General features: G+C 47.5%; 1 protein-coding gene across 3 annotated transcripts in view; it reads left to right on the top strand.

Annotated features, from left to right (window-relative positions):
* Positions 1-12038, top strand: part of RAB11FIP3 (RAB11 family interacting protein 3) — an 89434-nt gene that overhangs the window by 30267 nt on the left and 47129 nt on the right. For 2 of the 3 annotated variants that reach the window (XM_068908211.1, XM_068908210.1), the window contains exon 3: positions 10428-10519. In XM_068908211.1, coding sequence (XP_068764312.1) covers positions 10451-10519 — 69 coding nt within the window. In that variant the 5' untranslated portion in view covers positions 10428-10450. Of the gene's footprint in view, positions 1-10120; positions 10310-10427; positions 10520-12038 lie in introns of those variants that run through there. The other variant, XM_009673899.2, reaches the window with a different exon arrangement.

Below are 12038 nucleotides of genomic sequence, written 5' to 3'. Positions count from 1 at the left end.
CTCCTTCAGAGTGAGAGCTGTGGCTGGAGAGGCAGGGAAGAAGTTAATGTTGCTGAGCCGCAAAGCGTGTCCTCTCCTGGTCGAGGTCTGGAGCCTTAAGGAGCACAACTGCCAGACCATACTGTGCTCAAGCTCTTTCGAGTAACTGTTTACTTCTGCTATAATGTGATAGAGAGATAACTGAAATGCCTTGGGCAGGGGGGGACACTTGGCATGTGAGAAGTGTGGGTTGTTTGGTTTTGTTTTGTTTTTTTTTAGTTTGCATCTACCTTCTAATTCAAATAAACAAGTGGGATTATTTTTTTGTAGCTTGGCAACTTGGTGAGCTGTTACATCAGGGCTGAAGCTGGCCTACTGTCTGTACGCCATGCCTTAGCAGGGAGAGTGTCTTCCCAAAAACAACCTCGCAGATGACATGCTGCATTGACCTACTTTCATGAGAAGCACAGGAGCGTTGTAGAAACTATGTCTGTAGGCCTTATCACAGCTCTGGACTAAGGATGGCAGCAAATTACTCAAATGTGCTGCCATAAAACCACTGCTAAGGCTTAGTAACCCTCGAGGTGCAAGAGAATGAGATGGATTTACGCAAATCTATTGCAATTTTGAGAATTCTTTCTTTATGAATATTTTTGATGTGTATGCCAGAGAAATCTCACTGCATCCTGTCACCGTCTGAGTATAACTGGCTCCAGGGCCAAAACAGGCGCAAAAAAAAGAAAAATCTGGAGGAATTTCCTTTAGTTCATGGTAAGCGAAGGGCAGCTTTGCATTGCTGTGGCCAGCATTTATCTTTGATCAAACGTCCGAAGCGTCACTATTTATGCACAGTTTCTTGGGAGGGGAAGCATTACTGCCTAGCCAGTTTTCTTGCAAAAAACCTAAATTGCAGTTGAGTAGGGAGAATAACCAGGGACTTCCCCTTGTTCTGATGAAGTGAAGTAAAATAAACTTGTGATGGCTGCTTAGACCCTCTGATCATAACCCAAGCCTGACAAAGGCAAGCTGGAGTGAGTTTAAACTGCAGTTGAAAGGGCTAAGTAAGTTTGGGCCTAAAAGAAAAGAAACCATTCTCCTCTGGCAAAGGAGAAGAGAAGGCAGTGCAGGGGATGCTTATTTTCTTGGAGGTGGTCAATATTTAAAAAAAAAAAAAAAAAAAGCAAAATGGTGTTTTATTACAGCCTTGAAGAGACTCTTGGAGCTTTCTCTTCTATGGAAAAGAAGAGTAAAACCAAATGTAAACTTCTGTTACAAAATAGACTTTTCTCATAATTAATTTGCTGTTCCAGTATTTTTCCATCGTATTTTTCCTTTCTATGTAATAGTATGTTGTTTTGTTCCACATCTGTTGCTACTAATCCTTTAGAGAGCGCTGGGCTAGCCTGTCACTTGGCGGATGGGGAAGGAGGCTGGGCTGGGCTGTGGACTGCAGATGGCTGGTGGTCATGGTCCGAGTCCTATGTATTTTGGTTTTGCAGGTTTGGATGTTAGCTCCTGAAGACGGTCCAGAGAGAGATTATTTGGCTCAGTTCAGGAAGCTGAGGAGTGTCTCCTCTGTCCTCACCAAAAATACTTGGCTAGGGGTCAGGTCGGATTTTGCATGATGAATGGATTTTGGTTCTTAAGCTTAGGTAGCAAGGTGCAACCTGTCAATCTGTCTCTCTGGACAGATCATCTAGCCAGAGCTGTCAGCTAATTTCTCATTGGGAATTCAGTCAATCTGGTGCTATTAGTGAAGGGATAATTACTCATCTGAAACTTCTGCTTCTCCGAGAACATCGCTCGACTCTCACGGCCTGGAAGCTTGTGACTGCACTGAGTGTACTCTTGCGATGCCTTGACAGATTGATGTGGCAAAAGCTCATTTCTTTCAAACGTTTTCAAGTCTCGTTCTTTGCTACGGCATGGGATGTGGCTTTTCTGCTTTGCTGAGAAATTGGTTGTAGTTGCACAGCTGCTGAATTCAGGCTGTAGCGCATGAGCAGCAGGTTGGGCTGGCTCCAGTGGGTAGCGTGCTCCCCAGATGAAGTGGTCACCTTGGCCAAAACTGTACGCTGGTATTCTGACGAACCGCTTCTGATTCCTTCCTCACCTTGATCCCTTTCTGTCTGCACCAAGCCATGTCAATTCTGAACTGTTGTTCATGTCCCTCAGATATCTTTCTGCTTAATGATCTCTTTATTGCTTCCTAAGTGAGTACAGACTTCTCTTGTAAATCTGTCCATTTAGCAACTGGGCAACTTATTTCTCCTTCAAAGAGGAGGCGCTTCTGCTAACAAGGTGACCAGTGCTGAATTTGATTAGATGGTCACAGGACTGCACTGAAGCCCCCTCTGCTAGAGGATTATTGCCTGTTCACAGCCAGCCGCGTGCATTGCAGACCTGCTTTGCTTCCATGCTGTTTTGTGAGCTCTTGCGACTTTGAGGCCAGAGCTATGCTGAAGCCATGACTCTGGTTCTCAACTAACTTTTTCCACTTCCTTGCTTCTGAAACCTGTTTTATTTTGAATCTAGGTTGTAACACAGCCAACAGTTATAGTGAAGTCAGCAGAAACAATATGACAACTTATTATAAAAATGCTTCTATGAAGCCAGTAAGATCTTGGCAACGTTGTGCTTCTAACCTTTTTGGCCCCTTGGATCCATTCTAGCAGGTATTGTACTGCTGGATTTAAAAGGTCAAATACTTCAAATATAGTACTATTTCTCAATTCTCATTTCAGCTGAAAGAAAATGATCAGACACAGATAGTATGGTGGACTCCCTTCCAGAAAACAAAATATTACTAAAACCATTTTAGCCCATCTGAGGGGGCTAAGAAACAACTGCGTTTCTGCTGGTGTTATCCTGTATATTAAAAGCCCTGGTGCATCCAGCTCTTGAGCCAAGGTTGTCTTTATTTTTATTGGGGGGAGGGAGTGCATCTTATCTAGAAGGTGCCTCTTGTCATTTGTGTGCTTCTGCCCAAACTAAGCAAGATGTTGAGCCTGTAGAAAAGTTTCCACTTGCATGTACTCGGACGAGCAGCTGCATGTCCCAGAGGTTGCTTCTGCATTGAGTGTGCTCTGAGAAGCTAAATAAGGATATTCTGGTATTTACGCGGTTGCATGCAATCTGTTTTTTGCGAGGTCCTGCAATGCTTATGTGATCTCTGAGTAAAAGCTAAGGGAGTTAGAGTTATGCTTCTAAGGTTGCTTACGTACTGTGAAGTTGGTTTTTTGGGTTTTTTTGTTTTTTTTTTTTTGTTTTTAGATGGTATGCCTAAATAAAGCCTGAGGGCCCATGCTGAACTAAGAGGATAAAAAGGAATATTTGATAAGTACCAATCCATAGAGCAATGATATCCAAGAAGTTAAGAACAGTTAAAGCATAATATCTGTGAGGGGATCAGATGAGGGTTCTGTAAGCAACCTTAATTCTGACACTGCCTCCTTCAGAGCCTGAGCTTTTAACTTGAATATTCTGTTGCTGTAATTTTTGGTGGTAAAATGATAGTCTTCAGTAAGTGCTCTCAGCCAGTTGTTTTGTCTCTGGAGGAGTCAGCATGTTGAGTTGTAGGAAAAGCAGATTTGCCGCTTCACACTGCAGTCACGTGTAAGGAGAGGGTCTGTGGTGCTGGGGAGGAGACTCGAGGTTGGAGAGGTGTGTGCTGCTTCCCCCTGAGCCTACGGAGGCGAGGTTCCTCGTGAATACACAGAAATGCTGATGGAGATCGGGGGTTCATCTTGGGGGGCACAAAGATGCCACTGGTGACATGAGGAATCTGATACGGAGGGGAAAACAGCTTCTCTTGTTTCCAGCTCCGATCAGTGCTACCATTTTGTGTATGTGAAAATGGAGGGCATCAAATTACAAATGTGCTCCGGTATCACTTACTGAAGGCAAAGGTAAAAGGAAGGATGATTGGGCTGGTGCTAGCTTTATCCTGCAGTTACTAATGATACGTGGATGCTTGGGGTTAAAATGGAAGCACCTAACCCTGAAATACTTTTGGAAATGCTAGTTTTTGTATAGTGACTTCCCCTTTGACTCTGCTGTGCGTGCCAGGTCCTCCTAAATGCCTGTAGTCCTCAATGTTAACCTGGGTGGCTGGGTATTTTTTTTGACATATTCCTGCCTCCTGTACCATTGTGCCACCACCAGGCCTTTTACTAGGGCTCTGACTGTGTTCCCTCTCAATTTTCTGTGCCACTTACGCAAGTCCCCAGCCTTATTACTGTGTTAAATAATTCAAGTCTGTTAGCTGCATGTAATCCATACTGTTCAACTCGCTTTGAGTTTGTGGCTCTGTGGCTTGCAGCAGTATGTACGGTGTGTGTTGGCAGATGACTTAAATGCTTCTGAAAGGCTCTGTTTTTCTAGGTCATTCCTACATGAAGTAGATAAAACTGGCTCTGTTTCTGACCTGTGTGTCACTACTGTACCCACAGCTCTTCACTCAAGGTGCCTTTTTACTCAAATCCTCTCCGTCTTCTGAAAGCAGCTTTTAGAAGCTATTTCAGGAGCCTTCTGTGCTCTGTGGCTTCCTTTGCTGTAGCTCTGTGCTGTGTTGTTTTTTGAGAAGCTTGGATTACTATTACATCTCCAAGCCTTTTTGAACAGTGGTGACTTTTCTGTCATCACAGTGAGATGATGGAGAACGCGTCTGAGGCCACTGTAGGACCTCAACAAAAATTCAAGCTGTCTGACTTCTTCCCCGGGGGAGAGCAGCCCATGACCTGTCCTGCTTTCTCCCTGGCTGTGTGCGCTACTAGGAGAGATCTTCCACCATCGAGTGACTGGTGGTGTGTCTCTGCTGTCAGCAGTCCTGCTCTCTAGAGTTTGGCCAGTGGCTCCAGATGCTTGACAGATACTGGACTGAGGTGGCCCTTGGCTTGCAGTCTGGACAAACGACAGGACAACAGATACCCTGTCAGTGGGAGAGCATACAGATGTGCTCCGGCAGAGATCGTCCCAATGCTGTCATGTACAGCTTGTGACGTGGACCATGTTTTTTAAAAATGCTCGGAGGAATGAGGGCATCTGAAGAGTGGAGGGAGATGTAGGATATAATTCAGTGCCGTAAGTCTGGGGCTCCCCAGACTCTCTGCTTTCCCCAGGTAGCACTGGGGAAAGCAGAAAATCAAATATGTGAGGGGGAAAAGACAGTTGCTGTGGCTGACTGGTCAGAGCTGGACTCGTGGCTGTCAGTACAAGGCTAAGAGCTTGCATGAATATGAATCTCTGACTCCCAAAGGAGCGATATGGTTGATGCAGTGAGCTTTTTGAGGGTGATCTCTGGTGTGTTTTGGGCATCAGGAGACTTCTCAAGGTAGAAGGAAAGAAGTTTAGTTGTATGCAGGTACAGGAAAGGATGTCAGAGAGATGCTAGAGGGGACAAATCAGTGAGGTTATGACAGTATACCCAGAAACCGAGTATTACCCAGACGGATGCCCAGAAAGTGGGCAAGCTGGTGCCCATATAGGGGGTTTAAGCAGCTGGAAAGCTGTGGGTGGTGACTGTAATTATAAGGACAGTGGCAAGCAGAAAGAAAACACAGGAGCTGTGTGTTATGGTGAGCTTAACGGTACAGGCAGAGACTGAGGAGGAAGAGCCAAAAACAGATTTAGTGTGGGCAGAAAGAGAAGGGGTTTGCAGGAGAGTCTGACCTAGGGAATGGGTTTGGCTTGTGATTTGGGGCAATGTGATTCTCCAAAGAATGTTAGAAAGAGCTATCAGAGGTACAACCAGGCAGAAATGATGGTCGGATTAGAGTCTGTGCAAAATATCATACTCTTGTAACAAAGCCATAGAAACCTACCATGAGTTGAAAGCTTGCTGCCTTCCTCACAGGTGTGGATAGAGGGCGGTTGGTGTTTTTTAAACAGCTGAAAGTCAAAGGCAGCTCCCTGGGAGCTCCTGTTCCTGTGCCCACAGCTTGTTTGTGAGGCCTGGTGGATGGACTGGCTTATGGACCATTCCCATTGCCATGGGAGGACTACAAGAACATCCCTCTCAACATTTAATCTGTTTTTTCAATCTCTTTTTTCGATATTCACTTTAGCTTTACTAAATGATATAGTAAATGTTCCTAGTCTTACTGGTTATAGCAATCACTCTTGTAAATTCTACATCAGCAACATCACCTTAGTTGAATTACTGCAGCAGCACAATTTTATCACTGCTTTATCCAAATGCCTGGTACTCTGCCCACACATTCCAGTCCAACAGTTCAGTGTAATTAATCTGGGGAAAAAGATGTAACATATAGCTTAGCCTCTTTCTAGGGGTGATTGGGCAGTAAAGCTCCCTGTAGAGGCTCTTGGAGCGTGATTTTCCTTTTTTTGCTTTCAGATTTTTAGCTCTGCTCCGATGTGACAGGACCAGCAATGGGAGTGACAGATACAGAATTGAAAATCTGGGAGAAGCCAGTCCTAGATGCTCAGGTGGAAGAAGCGAACTCAGGGGCAAACATTCCTCAGGAGGAGGCAGCAGATCCCAGAGCTCGTGACGTCTGAATCTTTGGGCAAAAGCTGTGGTTTTCAGTGGTGTTGGGAAGAGGTGACTTCAGATTTCCTAACCACATCAACATTCAGAGGAGAAGGAAGAGGTGAAGTGAATGCAAGGGTGGGTGTAGGAGATGAAAGGATGCTTTATGTTGTGAGAGGCACAGAGAAGGGGATGCGAGGGAGAACAGGGGATCAGCTGGGATTTGGCTTTGAAGCCAGAGGAGGAGAGCAGAGTGAATTTGCAGGTTTGTGCTCCTTTTCCCTTGCCAGGTGTCACTATAGTTGGAGCACGGTTATGTGGTGCTAACACAGAGCCCAGTGTCCTTCCTGCTCTGCTGTTAATGGTGTAGAGGGGAGAGCAGCGAACAAAGCCTGCCACGCTCCCGCTGTGTGGCTCTTTCTGCATTGGGAAGATGGCACTTTTCATGCATGTGGAGCAATGGTGGAGCTGCTAAGTTCTCCTGGGTTTTTTTTGGCTCCTTTGGACAGGAATTTGAAAGCTTAACGCAGCCTATTGTGCTGGAAGACGGGCAGGCAAGCTCTCCATAGCAACTCTTCCTATATACAAAGCACCATATGGTTTTTTAGGAGGGGGAGGGAATGAATCAAGTAGAAAAGTCAACCTTTGTTTGTCGCTTTGTTTGTCTTTGCTCTGAGTGGAGCGAGTGGCTCCGACTTGGGAGCGTGGGGATGGGAAACGCTTGGTGGTCCCTGCTGTCTCCTGGTCACAGCTCCTGCTGAACAGGCCACTGGCAAGTGTGCAGCTCTGACCTTGAGACCTGGAAAAAGGATTTTTGCTTTTTGAAGTTCACAGCTTGCTGTGAAAGCAGATCATCTCTGCAAAGAGACCCCTCCTCAGCGTGCTTGCTCCGCAAACAGATGGAGCGACCAACCGTCTCGTTCCCCTCTGCACTAAGAAACGCCCGAAGGGCTGGGAATGCTCCAGGAGCAGTGTAGGGAACGCTTGATTTAGGCAAGAATTATAATGGAGGTAGTTGCTGTCAGGCAGTAGCGGTGAGATGCTTGTGCTTTGTCTGCCCGCAGCTTTGTACCTCAGCTTCCAAAAGGAACTAGAAACCTTTGCTTGATGGAAAATCCTCCCTTTGCAGCAGGGTCCTTTGGAAGGAATGAGCTGAATAAATAGCTTTATCTGTGTCTGTGGAAAATCAGGACCCTTCTGTGTGTGCCTCTCTTTTTGGCAGAGGGGAAATAAGCAGAAGGGAGCAGTCCCATGCTGGCTCCTTCCGCCTTCGGCGTGCTCTGACGTTTCCTGGAGCTGTTGCAGCAATGCCACCGGTAGCACTGGAAATGGTCTCACAGGATGGACACCAGTAAGGCTGCATCTGAGCTGCCTGGCCCTGCGGGGGGGAGATACTAGATTAGGTAGCAAATGCCTCTGGCAGCCACCCAGCGCCCAGCTGGTTGGCTTGAGTCACGCCATGGTCAGCTCAAGCATTCAACTGCTAACCGTGCTGAAGAATAAGTCCTTGTACTGTACTGAGGCCACAGAGGTGTGTGGAGTACAGGACTGGGACCTGGGAACCCTGAGGGGCAGCACCCTGGCCAGGGCATGGGGAGCAGCGCATGCGGAGTGGGCCCCTGTGAGCTGATCCAACTGGGACCTCCAAACAGCACGTGGATGTTCCTGTCCTGGAGCACGTTAGTCCTCTGCTTAAAGGTGGCCATCACCTGAGCGGCATGGTCTGTAGTCTGTAAGAGGTGTGGTTGTCTCCTCTGTTTTGGTGATGTGACATAGATTGTCTGTTGAATTTTCCCAAAGTAGTGGGCAAAGGCTCCTTTCTGAGTGTGACTCTGGGGTGTTCCTGTGGCTTCGCAGCCAGCAGGTCCCTGGGGGACCTGCGGGACAGGGCTGGATTCCTTGCTGTCTGCAACGAGGCTCTCTAACGTCAAAATAGAGACTGGAATCATTAATGGCAAGTCTCCTTTTGATTGCAGGCTGCAGTGTGCTCTGTCCAGCCAGGCTGAGCAGACATCAGCCTAGGCAAAGCGCAGCAGCTCGAACCGCAGGGTGGAGCTGTGGAGGTCAGCATGGAGTAATGTTTGCAGGGGAGGTCAATGCAATCTTAAGATACTTAAACGTGCTCAAACTGTTAGCAGGGTAGGTGGCCCAAGGTGGGCTTACCTTGAACGGTGTGCTTGTGCACCAACTTTTCCACACGCTATCTCACTGCCTTGCTCAGGGTTACAAGCCAAAAGACCCCAACAGTTGATAAAACAGCTCATAGCAGTGCTACTCGCCCAGCGCTGCAACTGAGGGAAGCAGTGGGGATATTGAAGTCATAAACTGCAAATGAGCACTTTTCATCCACTGAAGCGATGACCCCGCCATGTGCTTGCTGTAGAACACCTTGTTATACACCAGGTTCTGGAAAAGTAATTCAGCTTGTTGCTGGTTCTGATTTATAGTCTTGCTAGCGAGAGCTGCCTGTTCGGGTTAGGGAAGGTGTCACTTCTGAGAATGACACGTGTTTGGGTTAGCCCTGCTCCCACAACTTGACAGCCCTGGGCTGGAGATATCCACCAAGTGGGTGGCTCCAGCATCTCCTGGAGCCTTGACTGTGTGTGCATTTAATGGCCAGCTGCAGGAAGCACTGAGGAGGGTGTTTGGGGATGTTGTGTAAGTTGGGGGGGGGGGTGTCACTGCAAGCCTGCCTTCTTGCTCTGTCCTGTGTCCTAATCACTTCATACTGGCCATGCAGATCCATTAATGAAAAACAGCCCTTGATGTTTGGAGATGGACTTGAAGCGGGAGTGGTTCTGAGTCCTCACTGTGACTATATAAGGAATATGCCCTTTGAAAGTGGTTATGTCTGATCCTATCTGGGTGGCTGGGCTGCTCCACTGCAGCAAAGCTTAATATGACTTGTGTGCCCCTCTGGTTTGGACTCCAGCCTGGAAGCACTTTGAATTGGCTGCGCTGCCAGCCTGCTGGGAAACCACTAGCCTGACGGACGCAGAAAGCAGACTGCGCTTTGTAGCTCTTCGCTCGTCATCTGCCCCCCTCAGCCGTAAAAGGAGAGCCTGTCCCTCCCCAAATCCTGCGCGATTGCAGAGCTTCCCTGGGAGCACTGACATAATGACTCCCTCTGCCTGGCCAAGTTTATCTACATCAGACAGACCTAGTGCCGCAATGTATGCCGCTCCAAGGCATGCGGTTTTGAGCCTGCTATTTATTTTGGGACTACAGCATCTGATCTTGATTTGGTGCTTCCAGGCTGTGATCTAGGTCGTGTGCTGGATCGGGCATTAGCTGTTGCTTGAGGGAGCCTGGGGAGTTTACGCTCGCTTCCTTGGCATACGGGCTCAGAGAAATTCCTCTCCACTGCGCTGCGGATGTCTGTTTAGGGGTGGGGAGGAGTAATTTTGGAAGAAGTCTCCTTGAAAGCCTCCTATTTTCCTGTTCTCCTGTGAGGGTGGCTCCTGATGTGGCTGGTTGCAGAAGGAACGGTGGATGATAAAAGCTTTGGTGCAGCCTGCTTTCTCTACTGTTCCCATGGTAGTTGGCTGTCACACACAGAACTAATGTATTCCCTGCCCACAGCAGGATTAAAGCCTTCTGGGAGAAGAATAAGAGGATGCAGGAGAATAACGATAGGGGAGGAATCGGGAAAAGGAAGAGAGACCATGGCAGGGCCAGCGCGTGGTGAGAGGGTAGGGAGGAATCTAGGTGCTAGCTCCAGCTGAGCTGGAAAGGGAATCCTCGGACCTCTGCCAGGGAACAGCGTCCAGATTGCCTTCCCCCCTCGGTGGCGTTGGGATGCCTGGAAACCCAGGTCCTTTCTGAAAGCTGAAGGCACTGGTGCGTGCAAGAGGCAGTTCTTGTCCTTCTGCTTCCTTGGCTCCCAAAGTTGCCCTTTATTTCAGGGTGCAGGTTTCCTTTTGGTGATTCTCTGTCTCTTTTTTATTTTCCTCTGCAGATCCCGACAGCCAGTTGTATGATATGGGATATACCCCTGAGGAGGAAACTTCGACCTGTCCTGATGAGTTTGATGACTTTGTCACGTTTGAGGCAAGTATTGAGTGCTGTAAATACCCACGAGTGCTAGCTGTACGTAGCCTGAGGCTTGAACGCAGAGGGTATGGCTGGTGGAGAAGAGCGTTTGCTGTGACAGGGCTCAGGGATGCTCAACCCATCGTACAAGCAAAATCTTTGATCTGTAGGTGAATGGGCCAGAGAACTTGCAGCAAGCATTTCATGCTGTTTAACTTAAAAATCAGTGTTAACACAAAAATCCAGTCGGTGCTAGTGCGCTTTTGGCTTGCAGGATGCCAGAGCATGTGCCCTGGTTGAAGGAATCCTCTTTGTGGTGAAGTGCTAGCGATGTGGGAGAGATGCCTGCTGCTGTTGTGTGTGTCTCGGTGCTGCAGTTTCAGAGGTTGAAGATGTACCAGCCAGGAGCTGGCCTCAAAGGCATGGTGGAGCCATAAGGCATTGACACTCGCTGCTGTCCTGCCAATAAATGGCAGAGCAGAGGGCAAAATGTGGATTTCCTCTTTTTTTTTGGGGGGGGGGGGGGGGGGGGTTGATGAAGGATGCTTAATTGACATACTGTGTGGGGTGTTTTTTTTTTAAACAAAAGGGAAAAAGCGTGGCCTCCATCTCTCAGTTCCCTTCTGGATTCCTTAGCACAGGAACATATTGCAATACGTGTCCTTTATCTGTTCTCCCCAGCTGGGAAGGAGTCTGCTGTTACACTGACCCGTTTGTTGCCTGTAATTGGCACTTTTGTTGTTTGCTCTGTGGCTTACTCTGTGCCTGCTCTGTGCCTCGTAGCCTGGAGCCGAAGGCTGCTGCAATTACCTTGAGAGCAAAGGGCCCTCTGGTTCCGCAGTCCAGTGGGGACCTGAGTGTTTTCTCTCTGCTCTCTTTTCTTTGTTTTATTTTACGTATTTCTTTTTTTAATCTTCTCTTTAGGTTTCTGACTCCTCTTTGCTGGACTCCTTAAATCATACAGATCTTTACCTGCAAAGAGACTCCTTGCCCTCCCAGCCTACTCTGCTTGTATTTACATGTAAATATATATGCTGTGTTTTTTTTTATAATTAGTAGCCCATAATTTGCTTTCTTGGCCTTGTGACTTCTTGATAAAAGGCTAAAACTATTCTTTTGACTTTCCTAGTGATAAATTGGCTTTTTGATAACCCATCTTCCCCATATCAGTGAGATGCACAGATCCATCACTTGGGATGGCTTGAAGCTCTCATTTGGACAACTTCTGTTTGACAACAGACTAGGCTGTCACACTTCCCAGCCAGTTGTAGGGTTTCTGTTGAGCCAGTTGGCTGGCTCCTGTTCTTCTGCTAGTCAATGGACTTGAGCTGTCACCCTGAGCAGTCAGCACCTTCTCTCGCCCTTAGGAGAAGTCAAATGAACATGGCCTTAATAGCTCTGTGATGCTGGGTTCTTCCACTAGAAGGCTTTCTAGGCATGTTGAATCTTAGATGGTTTCCCTGTAGGCTGAAATGCTGTAGTTGTCTTCATCTACAGTTTCTGCAGGAGAGGGTAAAATGAGTTCTGCTATCACTTT

Source organism: Struthio camelus, chromosome 15 (assembly GCF_040807025.1).
Source record: "Struthio camelus isolate bStrCam1 chromosome 15, bStrCam1.hap1, whole genome shotgun sequence".
Taxonomy (NCBI): Eukaryota; Metazoa; Chordata; class Aves; order Struthioniformes; family Struthionidae; genus Struthio; species Struthio camelus.
Note: the sequence above shows the minus strand (reverse complement) of the source record. Positions and strands in the feature narration are given on the sequence as shown.